A 17,227-nucleotide genomic window follows, 5' to 3' on the forward strand; every position below is an offset into this window, starting at 1 on the left:
AAAACATTTTATAAAAATACTTTATATAACTATTGTATATTAGGTTCTCCTATTTCTTGTTATTTTATGATACTCTGCAAAGCACATTGTATCTTGTTTCAGAAAGTACAACCTCCAATTCTCACATGAAAGGTGGTGTGACAGCATAATCTGTCATTCATCAAATTCTGTGACCTATCTAGGAATTTCAGTTCTAGAAATTTCAAAAATACAAGTTTGGTCAATTTTTTGTGCTCTGCGTAGCTACAGAACATCAAGCCCATTGAAGCTAAAAGTCCAGAAGCATTGTTCAGCATTTCCAATGAAGAGCAAAGACATTGGAGAATCTGGAACATAAATGAACATCCACATAACTGGGGAATTTATCTGAAAAGTTTAAAATCGCTTCACTGGGCTGAATTCAGCAACAGCTCCAGGTACATTTACTGTTCTGCCCTGTTAAACTGTACTCAGGTTAGGTCAGCATATAAAAATACTGCACCATTCTGTCTTAAAATCTGATGGTTAAAAATCTGTATCTAAACAAATACAGTATTGTTAGTCTGTGACTGTTCCTTGTTTTTTTGGGATGAAAAAATTTGCACAAAAAGGCATGGACTTTCGGTAATGTAAGTCATATTTCTGTGCCAAAGTGTTTGAAGCTGAACTAACTAATAGGAAATTCAGAGCTTTGTCCAAGCTGGCCTCTGTTCCTCTGCCCGACATTTTATTTTCTCAGAGGAATTCTGTCTTTTTGAAAAGATGAATCAGGGTTTACTGTCCATATTCCAAGCTAAATGGGTACCTACTACTGTACTGGAAAGTAAAATTTGAGTAGATTTGTCATTTTAACAGAGATAAAACAGTTGTTATTTTGTTGGCATCTCTCATGAGCCTTAGCCAAAGTAAAGCTTTCAAAGAGTCATAGCAGCTTGAAGTCGCTGAATGCAAACAAAATAGTCGATTTATCTTCGGCACAAGCTTTTGACAGGGCATTACCCATTGCCTGAGATGCCAGAAAAAAAGAGATCCAAACAAATAAAAGCACAGGTATGTTCCATGTACTCATTGTGGAGTGCACAAAATGTGTAACCTTTCGTCCTTGTCCAACTAACAAGGACGAGACGGAAAGGACAGTGGCCATAAATTTAAATTCAGCCCTTATCAGGCTGAAAAAAGTTACTTTCTGATTATAAGGTGGGGAAAAAAGACACACTGGTGCACAGAAAGAGCTGCCAAATTCCTTAGCTGTTTACCTTAAGATAGTATTACCAATAGCTGTCCAAGGGAGGATGTTTGTACATCTTTCTTGAGTTAGACACTCCTGGATAGACACAGACTTCATCTTGAAACCCCACAAAAGACTGTGTGTTGGGAAGAGTACAGTCCTGCCTGGTGCCACCTGGCGCAAGAGGTAGCTCTTCTTCTATGTTCAGAGCCCCATTGAGCAGCATGACGGTCCTGCAACTTTGTGTGGAAGCCAAACGGTATCTTTCTCTTGTTCCAACTTGTCCAAACCACAAGCAGGCATTTCGGCAGTCGACAGGAGGCTGAACAAAGTGCTAAAATAGTTCTGCCTGATGAAGGCTAACTCAGACGGGAAGCTTGGTGCAGTTGATTAAGAAGAAAGGATATGAAAGAGCCTGTGGTAGTTTAAGGTTTTTCATTTCCTGTTTTATTTTGTAGTGTGTTCCTTCCCTTGTGTGTCTTGTGGTTTTACTTCCTGTCTTTGTTTTCCCTCCAGTTTTGATTGTTGGTCCTTCCTTGATTGTTTGCACCTGTGTCACCCTGGTGTGTCCTTTGCTTGGTCACTAAAACACATATGCGAAGCGAATCTTTGCTGGTCACGTGTGGCCTACAATTCAAAAAGCATTTGATGTTTGCCACAGCTGCTAGCCAAAATGACCGAAGCTGTTGTAGCTCCTGTAGCTAGGTATCTCTGTAACGGTAAGGGTTTTTTTCACAGTGGTGAGCTGAATGAGTATGAAGACATTTGACAGTTTGTGATGATATATAACGTTATAGTGCTTGCCACTGTCCTGCTATGTAGCCAGCTGACTGATGGAGGTCTTGGTGTGCCCTATCACAGATGTCAAGGCCAAGGTGAGTCATGGTTGGGTGAAAAGGGCTATTGCTTTACTAAATGGTAATTTAGTTTCACTTCATTTATCAGCCTGACATTGCGTTTGTGTCAGCCAATTTTTCAGTAGCTGAAGTATCCTTCCCACCAACATCCTTTTCAGTCAACATGGTAACTGCGTTAAACTTAAATACTTGTTTTTCACATTGGTTCAAAGTACCAATAAAATCAAATCAATTCAAATAAATGAACTTACAACAATTAGGCTTGTAAATTCAGCTATTTTGCTGTCGCTATTTTTGATTAATGTAGCTAGCTAGCCAGCCATTCTTAATCCGGCTTAAGCTCTGATAGGTCAATTTTTTTCTCTAACCCGCGAAACAGCCGTCAACAGGCGCAGCAACACCAGACTATACAGTCTGCACCAGACCTACTGTATTTGCTGAACAAATTTGGGATGTGGGCAGTGATTCAGAAGTCTGGAACCAGGCTAGAAAGTGAAGAGGAAATACCACAAATTTGAGTTTGAAATAAAAAAACAACTTGCAGCAGCTACCACGACGTCAGCTCGGAAAGAGAGTGGAAGAGATTTTGCAGAGATGACTTCTCGTGAAGAAGGGAGATTCACTCACTGTTAATGTCCCTAGCAGATGTAACAGATCGGGTGGGGATTAGCTGCCTCTATGAGACCCAGGCAGCACAGCATCAAACAGAAGTAGGTGGATGAAAGGTCACTCTGGTCCGCACTCCGCAGCAGTAGTCATCTCAACATTGTGTTGCTTTTCAACTGGTGAAGGAAGAATGCCAATTGGTGTCAAGGTGTGGGGGGACCCACAGTGTCAGACTTTGAAAAGCCCAAATGTATAGGAGAGTGGTCAAGACCTGTTTAGTGGGTAAAGAATCTGTGAAATATAACAAATATGTTATGTTAATATAATTATGTAGAATTACAAGTAGGAAAAGCACAGAAGAAAATAAGCAAGTTGGTTATAAAGAGCAACACAGAAGCAGCGTTTCTCTGAGCATGTCAGTCCACTCACTTCATTTCACTTAAGCTTGGTAGCCTTAGTCGAGTGTTGAACACACTTTTATTGTTTAGGTGTCAAATGTAACAGTGTCACCACTCAGAGAGGGAATAAAGAGTAAATGGTCACATAAAAAAATATAAAATCAACAATGAAAATGGTTACACGGGGAAAGTCTGGTTCCCGTGGCAACACAGATGTACAGTTGAGACAGTGTCCATGTCCAGACGTGTATGTGTTTGGTTTGCACATTTCCACAGCCTATATTAAACTCAAACAATAAGTCCTTTTTTTGTTTACTAGCCATGCATACAGTTGACAGTTCCACATGTGTTGAGTCAGTGTCTTCACAGGAGCTGGCACTTTCAATACAAAATATTTACACTACCATTAATAATTCTTATTATCATTGCCGATGTCATTACTATTTGTTACTATGGATTTGAATACTCCGAGCACATAAAGAATGGGATCAGTATGTTGAAACTCTTGAGCACCCCATTTCATATTGATACCGGAGGAGAAAAATAAAATGTAAAGTATGACAAATGTTGGCATCTTCACTTTAAATGTCACCCATTCCTGAAAAGAGTTTAGAGAGATAGTCTGTAGAGATATTCAAACACTGAAAAGATGAACTCTTTGTCCCATCGGGATGAAGCAGTTAGTTACATTACTACTCGGCAATCTGCTGTCAGAGTCTCCCAGAGAGGAAAACAAAACATCACACGATATTGGAAAGACTATGTTTACTATTGTATTTTAAAAGTGAGAAAATAGGAAAGAGTTGACTGCACCAATGTTTCAAGAAAGACACTGACTTATCCACCATTTTCTCTCCATTCCTTTTTTTTAACGACTGAAAAAAATATAAGGAAATGGAGGTGCTTTCAGGTCACCTCTTTGGTTCAGCCCTGTAATGAGTAGAAAAACCTCCCACCAATCACTGCACAAAATAAGCTGGAAGAAAAATTGTACATACTGTAAATCAAATACTCCTTAATATTTAAAACAACTGGATCCCAGAAATCTGTTACAGGATTTGTGTACAGTAGCTACTCGAGTAATGGTAACAAAAAATGCATCTTGGTGTTCTGTGTGAAACTTGTAATACGAACAAAACCAGGAGAAAACTTTTTTTTTTTTAAACTCATTTATAGCAGATTGTAGAGCAACCTGATCCTGATCTGTGATTCTTTGCTGAAGATTTTCACCCACAACTCAAAGGATAAAAACAAACCCAAACAAGAAAAGAGAGTAACATAAGGCGAGGGCTTGTTTCCTTTTTGTCATTTGTCAATTTCACTTGCGGCAAATTCCTGGCATTCAAATGTATTCATGACTCACATGTCGTTATTAATAATCATGTCACTGCTGATTTTATGCTCCATACAGTTAAAATCCATTGCGTTCAACCATGAATTTATCTTTTGTTTAATTGGCATGTGTGTGTGTCTAAGTGTGTATCTCTCTACTGCGAGTCGAAGTAGCTTCCTCTAAGTAGACTTTTTGCCTGGCCTGTTCCTGGAGGCCCCTGGGGCTATTGTATATTGCAAGAGGAGCAGCAGGGGTCATCCTTGTCTGGCTGGGCGGCGTAGTCCATCTGCCGAACGATCTCAGCGAACAGTTCGTCTACCATGGTTTTGCTCTTGGCCGAGGTCTCCATGAACGGGCAGCCCCACTCCTCAGCCAGGGCCTGACCTTCGCTGGACGATACCTCCCTCTCGCTTTCCAGGTCCACCTTGTTCCCCACCAGGATCACAGGAACCTTCTCGTACCTGAGGACAGACACAGGCCCACATTGGGTTGTCAGGCACAGACGTTCACATGAGACTAAAATGTACTCAGCAGCAAAAACTGATGAGAAACTGTATGGATGCAATCAGTGAGTTTTGTGTTCTTATATTTTCATTGAACTTAACAGTTTAAAAAGGCAGGCAATTACGCTTTCAGAACTTGGTATTAGCACATGCTTAATGCTAAGCATTAAGCAAAGTCCAACATTTTTTAATATATTTTTAAGTATTCCTGATCTAATGATATGACCAAGATCATATGGAGTAATGATAAATGACAATATTACATTCTCATCCAGCCCTACTCTCATTTTCATGATTTGCATTTCTATGGCCATACACTAATGCTAATAAATGACAATGGTATTAAAGTGTCAGACATTTTCTGGACACAATTTGTGTGTTTGCAATCCAAAGTGAAATGCCAAAACAGAAAAACAGCTATCTTTTTCTTCTTTCCTCGTTTGGTTCAATGGCTTTGGCTTTGAGATAAATGCTAATGTCCGCATGCTAACATGCTCAAAAGGACAATGGTAATATGGTGATGTTTAGGAGGTATGATGTTTACCATGTTAACTGGAGTACAGCTGAGGCTGATGGCAATGACATTAGTTTTGCAAGTATTTGGTCATAAATCAAAGTATTGGACAAATAAAATGTGGCCCTAAGAAAAGTCAGGGGATCACCAAAGAGTCATTAGGATTCATCTTCTGGGGACTATATATATATATATATATATGTCTTTACAAAATTGCCATCCCTAAAGCCATTTTTAGCCACGCTATGGCTAAAACTTCAATACTACAAAAAATCTGGATGAAAATATGAATTTAATATTACTAAGTGTATTTTTTATTACTTCAAGGGACCCTGGAACACACTCAAAAACTCATTTGTGCTTTCTCACCACCATCTGTCTCCCTCTTAGCCTCTCATCACTTTCTATTACAGAAAGCATTTTCTGGGCTGTCCTCATTACAAGAGTACTTTGTTTATTGTTGACATGCAGTTCAAACTACCTTTTGCAGCAGGAAGCAACTATTTTTGAATGCGTGAAGACATCTGACTCATCAATTCAAACCTGACTGTTTCATTAAAAGAATCCAGATGTTTGTCAGTGACAATCTGTAAGAAAAGACAAAAAGGATGAGCCTGGAAAATAAGCAAATTGGAGGTAAGAATGTTGACTTCTCAACATTTTAGCACAGGTTTACAATCTGACAATCATTTGACAGTTTTTGAAAAGGTCAGTTTCCCTCATCCACGTAACAAAATAAGAATCACCCACAAGTTTCAAACTTTCAAAAAGCTCAGTTAGGTGCAAAACATGGGCTTATTGTGGATGGAAGGCTAAAATGGAAAGAAAAAGCTGTGTTTCTACTTTGGTGTATACAAGGTCTTTGACTGTGGGAGGAAGCTTTTCACATAAAGAACACAGGCAGCACCTTCTTGCTGTGGGGCGCTTAACACTGAACCTCCACGCCACCCATCCTGCCTCGTGTAAGAACCAAATCTAAAAGCTGACCCAGTAGAGAACAGGAAATGGGTAGTAGAGCTCTGACCCCTGAGGGCAGGAAGTGGCCATAATCCTTTGAGCTCTGAACTCCCTGCCATGTTGCTGGAGCACAACATGTCACTGTGGAACTGGACTACTTAGTGGACAGCCAGAAGAGACCGTCAGTTCAATTAAATAGGCTACTGCACTATAATTATCAAAAGGAACGGCTCTGACACAGTTTCACCAATATAATCACTACATCAGTTTTGATATTGGGAAACATGGCGGGCCTCTGAGGCAGTCTGTACACATCAGAAGAGATAAAGATTAAAAACATCAGAGAGATAGCAGATCATGCGTATTCACATCCTTTGGTACACAACAGGTTGTTATTTCTTTCATCCTTATCTGTGTGTGAGGCTAGCAAGGGAGTGCTTTCCATCTGTTGGACCCATCGTTTGAACCGAGTTTAAATGTCTCTGTTTACAACACTGAGCAACATTGTCAAATCTAACCAGAGTCATGCACCCGAACACCTCGACATCATTAGGGTTTTCAAGTGCTCCCCTCACTCTATGAAATATACATGCTTCTAAATTATTGATAGAAAATCATCCTCATCCTTGATTGCTATGGTAACAGGTATACAAGGACATAAATAATTCTGGAGAGATGGGGAGACTGCAGAAGCAGCAACTGTGATACTTTTCCAAGTCGAGCAGCCTGAGCATCTCTACGAGGCCAGGGGCTGCGGGTTTCAGCTTAAACTCGCTGAGAATAGGGAGCCGACTTTGATCTACTCATGAATACATTATCCAGAATGAACTTTAATCTTGACTATCCTGTTCTATTCCCATGATCAGCTCGCCAGCCGAGAAACTACCAGGATTTAAGAGACTATCTTAGAGGTCAGTCGGTGTGTAACCAAGAGTGTGATAGTGTTCTACAAGATCGGAGGCAACTTGAATGAGAAACTACAGTACATGCTTTTCAACTATAATAATAGTGCCATTTGGGTGTCTTTTTTCTGCCCCTCGGCTGTGGTTTTGGCTCAAATCTCCTGCTGTAAATATCTGATGGGGGCCTATGGAAAGCCGACTATCTTATATCTTATATTACCTACCATCACATGCTGTTTCATACCAGCTCTCACTTTCCTGTCCAAAATGTTACTTGTTCCAGAAAAAAAACAGTTTAGGATATTTAGTACCTGAGCTCTATGTATGGATTCAAGCTCCTTAAATGAGAAATAATGTAAATGCAAATTAGCATTATTATGAGTGATATATTAGTAGGGCTGCAACTAAAGATTACTTTTATTATCAATCAATCTACTAAATTTTTACTCAATCAATCGTTTGGTCTATAGAATGTCGGCAAATAGCAGCAAACTTCCCAGAACCCATGGTGATGTCTTAAAATGTCTTGTTTTGTCCAAACCAACAGTCCAAAACCCAATGATATTCAGTTCAATATAAGAGAAGACTAAGAAAACTAGAAAATATTCAGAAGCAGAAACCAGTGAATTTTTTGCCATTTTTGCTTAAAAATGACATGATGAACCAATTAGCAAGATAGTTGCCAATTAATTCTCTATTTACGAATAGATTTGTTGACTAATCGTTTCAGCTATATGTAACAGTAATTAATATCACCATTATCAAAGGGTTTATTCTTTTCTTTGGTGCAAAACACCCAGACGATACTTCAGTGGATACAGATTTCCAGTCCACTAGCGCTATGTAAAACTGAATATCCCTGCTGCTCCCTAGAGCTGCCTGCCTGTCAAACCTCAGAAATCAAATGAAAGAAACTAACTATAATTATCATGGATGTCCCAAACAGCAGGAGGAATCAAAGTAAAGTCAGTCCAATAGGGTCATGTGCTGTGTGTTTCTTCTTTTAACCATAATGGAGGACTTAACAGCCATATGCAAGTTATGTCGCTCATTTGGGCCTCATCATAACACAAGTGTGGCACAAAGACATCTGGTACCAAAGGAGAGGATCTATATATAGTCATAATAACAGAGGAGGAAACCCGCAGTCCCAGGAGGTGTGAGACAGTGGCTGCCACGGATACCGAGGCTCCCAGCGCCTCAGCATAAAGGGTGTCGGCCACACTGTGTCTGGACCCAACAGTGGCTGATGCAAGGAAGCAAGGCTTGTCTCTTAACGCAGAACACATACAGAGCGGTTTACATGGTTTAGACAGCAGCCTCAAAAGACAAATGAACAACTGAGTCTGCTTGTGTTTGTGCTGTGACAGAAACAGAACAAACAACATGTCATGCTTGGCCTTCAGCTTGTAAGCTTGACGGCGCCTGCACTGGAGCACTCCGACTCCAAACACCCATTTGAGCTTACCCAGACACACCTTATCTATAATGCATGATGCATCAACTCACATAGGCCTTGCTGACGGACGGTGGAAACCCAGTGGCCCGAGAGTCTCTGGATTTGACTCTGGCCAGGCTGCGTGCTGGGCCTCCTCCCAATGGCCCTTTTGAGGAGGGTCTTCAGTTTGGTCAGTCGAGAGAAATCAGCTGAGTCAGAGAGCAGCCATTAGCTAATCACCTTCTGGCACAGCATCAGCGCAAAGAAAGATTTAATCAGGAATGGATATCTGGAGAATCTTTGGTAAACATGCTATGACAAGCACATTTTCTACTTTTCAAAAGAATGAAAAATTAAAAAAAGACAATATCAGGGATACTACTTAAAGTCTCTTTGGATTCTCTCAAGAATGTGAAAACTAAGTCTCTGCTTCCCCTTTCCTTCAGAATCTGATGCTATTCACAGATGATGGAGACACTGGCCAAGACATGTAAAAATGGGAAAGATAAACGAGTAGTGTACTTGACAGACTGTACAGCCTAGTCATCCTTGGATTACATGTATGTATTACAGCAATAATACGGCACACTACTAGCTCCCTACGGTAATTATGCCATTTGAGACAAATTTTTCCTCTTACTGTACAAAGTTTAAGATCTAAAATCGGAAATGCAAAGTGCCACTGCACCTGAAATTTGTTAGATAGATTTTCCATAAAATAGTGGTAAGAAAGGAGAGGAATAAGCTTTGAATAGTTCAGAGACTCATTCATAAGTTTTATAACGACAAAATATAGCCTAAGTGACAGTCCCCTTCTCCTCTGACGTCTGAAAATGATACATTACACTGAGGATATTGTTCCAGTGTCGACACTAGACTTAGCAGCTTAATGTCAGAAAGATCTATGAAAGATATATGTTACTATTATTAAAATAGCATGTATAGGTGAATTTGCAAACTTTGCATGGTTGGATTAGGACATATAAAACTAAAGAGCTCGTTAGTTGACTGCTTTGACTCTTCAGGGAATTTTATGAGGATTTTCAAATATTCACTCACTGTATGACTTAGAAAAGCTATAAACCACTTATGCCTCGACAGCTTGTTGCCTGGCTATTTTCATAATTTTTTTCTCTGTGATTATCCATGGCAACAGCTTAAAAGTCCACTTCAGTTTGTAATGGGCTTCTATAAGAATAGTTCAATGGCATTTTGTCACTAACTAGCAAACACTATCTGAGTGCAGTGCACAGTTTGACATCATCCCTACCCTTTGTGAGTAGCTTTGTGGTACAGAACTGGACTTCATGAGATAGGATCCAGGGTTTTTGGGGCGTGACCCATACTAGGGGAGGTAAAGTCAGGATATCTTGGCCTCAGCTATTTTGAACAATTCTTTTTTAAGTTGCTCTTCATGAAAGAGCAGTAATAACATGCTGGAGTATCTAATACACTGAAACATACAGTTTGCTATGTTAGCTCTACTGTTGCTTTACTCTGTAATGGTTTTAGTGCAAAAAAAATGCCTATTCACTGTGTTTTCCCAACTTATTTCCTGGCTGTTTATTTGTGCTGTTCAATTCACCAAGGCTGCTAATTTGGAATAATTTGAGTTGGGCATCATCTTAACCTGCTTCACTCAACAAAGAAGCAGTTTATTTTAGTTCCAGAATGATTGACCATCATATCGGATGAGTAACATTATCTAAAAGTTCATTTTGCCCTGGATTCAATATGGGTGGCTAGCTGCTGCTTTTTTTTTTTGCTAACATGCTTGTTGTCAATAACTAGTAAGCTCACCCGTAACAAGAGTCTATATAGCCATGCTAGCGGCTCGGTGAGGCTTACAGTGGTGCTTTAACCTAATGCTAATGCTAGCATGGCAACTTGTTAATAATGAAAATGCTAACATGCTTATATTTAGCTGGTATAATGTTTGCCATGTTCACCATCTTAATTTAGCGGGTTATCATAATAACATTTGCTAATTAGCATTAAACACAAAGTACAGCTGAGGCTGAATCTCATTTGTTTTGCAGATATTAAGTCATAAACAAAAGTATTGGACACATTTTATCTGAAACTGGCGCTAGATGAAAAGTCAGTGAATCACCAAAGTTTTTACAATTCAACCTAAGGGGGACATGGATGTCCAAATTTCATAACAATCCATTGAATAGTTCTCAAGACATTTACAATTAAAACCACAAATGTCAACCTCATGGTGGCGCTAGAGGAAAAGTGAGGAGATCACCAAAGTCATTAGGATATATATGTCTGGAACCAGGAATGTCTGCACCAAATATTGTGTGTATCCGATAGATGTTGAGATATTTCACAAGTTAGGTGAAAACTTTGACCCACTGATGGCGCTACAGGAAAGATCAGGGGATCACCAAAGTCATTAGCATTCATCCTCAGAGCACCATGGGTACTAAATCTTGGCACAATCCATCCAGTAGTTGTTGAGATATTTCTATCTGGACCAAAGTAGTGGACCAACCAACTGACATTGCCAACCCTCAAACCATGCCGCTAGGCTGGCCAAATATGTTACCTGTCTGTTAGGGTAAATTAACATGCATTTCTCTCACTAATTACACCCCCGCATCTAGCATTTGCTCTAACTATTGCTACCCTCTCTGAAGTGGTGACTCCCAAAAACAGAGCAGAAACAACTTGTTGGATATTGGAACAGGGCGGCTACACTACAACCCACCACTGCGTACAACCTTAAACACATAATTTTGAAAGCCAAGTCAACTGTTAAGTAATCATCACTGAACTTTAGCTCAGTTCTTTTGCCCGGTTTTCACAACAGACAAAGACACCAGATGAAAGAGGATCTTTCTGGGAGAACTGGGAGACTGCTGCTCCTCCATTTAGTGATCTTGATCCTTTCAACTAGTTGGCACATGAACAAGCCTTGGGATGATAACTCCACAGTTTGTAAGCCTTACTAAAATGCTGATAGGAGTACGTAATAGGGGCGGTGTGAATCAGAAACATTAAACTAACAGCACAGATTATTATGGTACCCTATTTCACCTCTTCTTCACTATCCTCTAACCATGTCACTGCTATTTAAATGCTCTGTTAAGTCACCAATATATCCCAGGTGTATAGTTAACTGCAGCTGAAGTGAGGAGTGATTAGGTCCCCAGTGGACACAGGCAGGCCAGGGTGTAATCGTGTGCACCCACGGCCTCTGTGCTAAAGCCCCGTCTGAGCCACTAACAGCAGGCACTGATGGATGCTGACAGGGTTCAGAGTGAGAGCGAGGCACAGCAGCGCCTCTGACCTGAGCGAATGCCAATATGGTCGCAACGGGTCACCAGTGTTTTGGCAGCAGGGAGGGACAGACAGGCAAGAGAAGCAGTGACAACGGTGTAATGTACAGGAACAGTCTGACTGCTGAGTTTTACATAACAAAATTACATTTCCTAAATACAATAGTGAACCAAAATCAGACGGAGACACCTGTAACTGCTGAAGCTGTTGTCCAAGTTCTGCTTGATACATTGCAACCATCCCTCACTCAAGGATGTGAAAGGAGAATTCTGGGGCTGCAACTAACAATTATTTTCATTATCGATTAATCTAGCAAATATTCTTTGGATTGTTTGGTCTACGAAATATCACAACTTTCCAGAGCCCAAGGAGGCGTCTTCAAATGTCTTGTTTTGTCCGTTTAACCCGTTTAAACCCAAAGGTATTCAGTTTACAATGATATATGACAAAGAGAAAATTGTAGCATTTTTGTCACCATTTTTGCTTGATAAATGACTGAAACGATTACCCGATTATCAAAATAGTTGCTGATTATGTTTCTGTCGATCAACTAATCGATTATTCAACTAATTGGCTCTCGAAAATTCCACACTTTGTGTGTTATCATGACTTTCTCTCATCAGTCTGTGATGTTAACAGTGTGCCTTTTTGACGTCTCCGTTCTTTTTGTTGTCTCAACCTGTCTTGTCTTCTCCTACTGCATTCACAGATTTCCTACATTTCCCACAATGCCCTTAAACCAGCCCCACAGAACATGCCTGAACTTGTTGCATTTCAGCTGTGGGTTTTAACAGAGCAACAGCACAGCAGATCCTTTTTCAGTCAAGAAAGAAAGCAAGCTATTCACCTGTTATCGAAAACATAAAATGTCTCGATACCGCATTGCATTATTTATGAGCTATTGTACAGTACAAAAAATTAGTTATCTTTTCCCCTTCTGTTATGGACTCTTATGGTGTAATTGTTGAAAAGAGGTGCAAAATGGGAGACCTAGAACTAAGTATTCTACATTTGGTTGGTTATCCGGGTTGGGGATCAGTCAAAATCTTTATATGCCTTTATATGTGAGTAAAAGTATTTCGGTTCATAAACTAGTATTTATATAGGAACCTTTTTGCATTTAACAAAAACTTCTGGAATACATCAATGTTGACTTATACAAACAACCATACAGCTTTGTCTTTAAAATGCAGTACATTATTAACAAAATTATGATTATAATCAGCCAATATCTGATCAAAGGATAAATAAACAAGACCAAAGAGACAGAGAAAAAGCAATTGATGCCAACTTCTGTTATCAATACAGTTGTCACCACACTACTGGTGCTTCGGATACAACTTGGCTGGTATCTAAACAGAACAGGACCCCAGCCCCTACATATGTCTAACAACGTGTTTCACAATAGAGTTTACCTTTCATTTGCTAAATATAATCACAAGATCATTTGTGATTTATTTGTTAACCTTCTTACCTTCAGCAACAAGAGAAACCATGACTGACTCTCATGGTTATGGGTTGTCAAATGTATTTAGAAATAAATACAGAATGTGGTTCCTGTATTGATCTTTGATGAGTATACAGTAGGGGCTAGGTTGCCAAACAGTATGTGCAGTAAAAGGATTTGGACACCAGTCTTTGTTTGTATGGTTGTAGAAGTATGTGTTGACTTTATCATATACCTTATATAACTGCTGTCAACAGAAGCTTTTAATAACAGAAAACGTCTGTGTGCAGGTTTGAAAAGGCTGCATACAAACAGCTTTAGTTTGTTTAGACCTCATCTATAACACCCAGCTGAGTAAAGCAAACCTTTTCTGATCTGAAACATAGCCGTTCAATGAATGAAATGTTTTGTGTTGCAAGGCTGGTAACAACTAAAATCAACTGTGCTGATGTTAGGAAGGAAGGAAGACGCTGAGGTCCCTAAAACTCAAGTCTGAGAAATTCTTTGATTCGTCTCTTCTTTATAACTATTTGTAACTACAGAAATGAAGAGGGATTCTCTGAATTACCAAAGAAAATATGCATACTTCCATTCAAAACAAACTCTGTTAAAGGAGAACTGCGTACAGCTTCATAAGTGAATTACAGGCGACCCACGACCTGACATTTTTAACTCCACTGTTTCAAACACAATCTAAAGCTTTTACTGTCTAAGTCCACATGAAACTTAGGACTCTCTATTTAACTATTGTGTAGGAGTAGCATGTGAAGCGTGATGTTTTTGCTACAGAAAATAAATTCTGCTGTGACGCTAGAGAACAGCACCAGACTCAGTGTTAAGTGTGAACTCACATAACAGCCTGGCTGCATCCGCTATGTGAGCACACATGTATGCATTTACATATAAACACAAACATATAAACACACAGACACACACACTGTAGACTGAACATACCTCTCCCCATTCTCCACTCATATGGGGAAAACATGTTGACCTCATTCTTTCATCCGGAGCCACAGATTTATAGGATTGTTTACAAGGTGCATTCGAAAATAAATAAATAAATTGCAGGTGACAAAGACTAAAGGCAACTAACAAAAATAAACATCTTCACCATGATTCAATTTCATTTTTAGGTTGCAGAATGTAACAGAAATAGACAATGCTGTCACAACAGAGCTAGAAACACAACACTAAAGCATGATATGACTGCACTGTCCTTGTGCTGAGCATTATCTAAGGTAATTAGCTGTATCAGTAAACAGTGTGAGCTTTAAGCTGCACTGCTTTCATTACGCATCTTCATTTTTGTCTCTCTGGAGCCTATTGGACTCCCTACATTGACTGCAACACATCCACTGACACCTACAGTGACTGATGAACCCACATAGTCACAGCCCAGTGCTTGCTGCCTGCACACTGTAACACAGGAACTGAGCTAACGCAGAGGCAACAGTCACCGATGATTTAACCAGCAGCACCTATGACAGACTATTTAGGCTCTCACTGGGTTTTTACAACACCATGCCATGTCACCAGTTGAATGTACAGTGCTGTGTGCCTTCACAGCACATTGGCCTAGCCCCAGCTAACCTCTTCCATGTATCAATCAGCAGCTCACTCCGGTGACCTCATATCTGGATCATCTGTGTAACAGCACTCAGACATCAGGCGATTTCACACTTTCAATTGTGCCGCTCTTCCTAAAGAGCTTGTGCAGCCTGTTAATTAAAAACATAGCTTCTCCACTGCAGAAGCCGGGCTCACGCTAGTGTGCTTTCCCCAGCCCCTACAGTATTTGGAGCTGTGCTTCCTTGAAGCTCTCTGCTCTGTTGCACTGGATCCTAGGTACCCCCGGCTGGGTGTTTCGCAGGGGTTGCAGCATCCGGCACAGTGGACATTCAGTGCTACGAAACGGCAACTTGTCAGATCACAGACAGTATCTAGCATGTTATGACTGGAAGACAGACTCACAGCGCTGATGGACAGGATGGATCGTCACTGTTAGTGATTGTCATTCCTAAGACCTAACTGTCTAGAGTGAAACATCACAAAGTCTGCAGAAACACTGATAAGATGAGGCTACTCTACTTTTAGAGACACTGGGACTGCAGTGCAAGGGCATTTGCCTACCTACAAGCATTTTGAGTGAGACCTGGTACACCAAAATTGAACAGGCATGTTTGTGTTGTTCTGTAGCCTGAAGAGCATCTCCATTCAAGCACAGTTCACAGACCAGGCCTAGGCCCATCCTGAAACTACAGAGCCTGTGAGGCCAGCCCTATGTGTGAAGAATAATCTCCAACATCAATACTTAACAATCTGGACATTATTCTCTTCCTGCGCATCATTTCACCAACCTTTTCACTCTTATGATCTGATCCCTCATCGGTTTTATGTCCTGGAAGCTTTGTTGGTTGACTAGGCTGTAGACTAGTATGAATCCTTGTCCGTTTTTGATGTAAAGGTCCCGCATGGAGGCGAACTGCTCGGTACCAGCGGTGTCAAGGATCTCCAACACCGAGGGTGAGGAGTCCACCTCGATCTCCTTGCGGTAAAAATCCTCTATAGTGGGGTCATACTTCTCAATGAACGTCCCGGTAACAAACTGCACAGTGAGGGCGGATTTCCCGACCCCACCGCTGCCCAGGACCACCACTTTATACTCGCGCATCGTGGATTAAATCAAGTCAGGTTAGGGTATCAATCTCCGCGCGTCATTGAAATGAACTCAAAATGTTCCCGCACCAATTACAATCACCATTTGTGTCCCATTTTTAACGGGTTGTCAGTAACACAGTCTTGGTCGCCGCTGCTCAGCTATGGCAGAGCACAAAGACTCGGTGCCCCAAGATGGATTTCATTGTAGAAATTCCCCCATGCAGGCCAGACACTGACAGCTATACGGGCATTCGAGGACTGCAATTGTCCAAAATGTGCACAGGGAGGAAGCAAATATCGCCCGATGATGTGGACCGTTTTCATCTGCTTAGCTCACCCCTCTGTATGCATCATAAAAAAACAAACTTGCTCCATCGAGGACACTGGAAAAACGCTGGTAGCCCCTAGAATGAACTACAGGCGCGATTTTCCAAGCAGGAGCCCGCTTCCGAAAAAAAATCACCAACTAAAAATATTTCAACACTTAATTAAAGAACTTGCGTCTCTTTGTTTCTCTTTCACCATCTCTGGCATGTCTCCGTCTCTCCCTCGCTCTCCAGTGCAATCCCAGCCGCCATACTCTCGGGTGGAGACCCACAGCCGCTGCGTAACCAGCTGGACCCTGCTCGGCTCCCGTACAGAGGCAAAAAAAAAAAAAAAAAAAAAAAAGCGTCCGGATCCGCCCTCCTCTCTGACGGATGTCCGAACAGTCCAACGGCCGCCTCCGCTCCCCGCAAACCTCGCTTGTGTCTGAATGGGAGCACTTCCGTTCATGTGTTAAAATTCCCATCATTCGGTTGCCCCAGTGACACCCAAAGAGAGCTCGTCCAATCACAGGGGCAGCTCGGGGATGTGTATCCAAGAGGAGGAAAATGCACCGGATGCTGTTGCCATGGTAACGCTGCATTTTGTTGCTGCTGTCCAAATTTGAGAATGCCTTATAAAAGCTGCTTAACAGTATAAAGTCGAGAGTATTATTTATTGATCTCAACCAGTGCAGGCTGCAGTACCAAGATATTAGAACCTATTTGCCATGTGGAAAATCATTAATCATTAAGAGAGATTATTTTATTTGTGAATTGACTGGCTCAGGTGGAGTTTTGAGCCAGATGT

At 40.8% G+C, this 17,227-nt stretch overlaps 1 protein-coding gene across 1 annotated transcript; it reads right to left on the bottom strand.

Moving 5' to 3' along the window:
* Nucleotides 1-3,128: 3,128 nt before the first annotated feature.
* LOC122885419 (ras-related protein Rap-2a) lies at nucleotides 3,129-16,768 on the bottom strand. The gene is made up of 2 exons (XM_044216466.1): nucleotides 15,814-16,768; nucleotides 3,129-4,862 (listed from the first exon to the last, which is right to left on the bottom strand). The coding sequence occupies exons 1-2, from the start codon at nucleotides 16,125-16,127 to the stop codon at nucleotides 4,625-4,627; spliced, it is 552 nt and encodes a 183-aa protein (XP_044072401.1). The 5' UTR covers nucleotides 16,128-16,768; the 3' UTR covers nucleotides 3,129-4,624.
* Nucleotides 16,769-17,227: the final 459 nt, after the last annotated feature.

The sequence above is a fragment of the Siniperca chuatsi genome, linkage group LG12 (assembly GCF_020085105.1).
Source record: "Siniperca chuatsi isolate FFG_IHB_CAS linkage group LG12, ASM2008510v1, whole genome shotgun sequence".
Classification (NCBI taxonomy): Eukaryota; Metazoa; Chordata; class Actinopteri; order Centrarchiformes; family Sinipercidae; genus Siniperca; species Siniperca chuatsi.

Bases quoted from the DNA above. Each gene is read 5' to 3' on its own strand.
- LOC122885419 (XM_044216466.1), bottom strand. From the start codon at position 16,127: ATGCGCGAGTATAAAGTGGTGGTCCTGGGCAGCGGTGGGGTCGGGAAA. The intron at 4,863-15,813 runs GTTGGTGAAATG...GTCTGTCCTCAG, and splicing joins CAGATCATAAGAGTGAAAAG to GTACGAGAAGGTTCCTGTGA.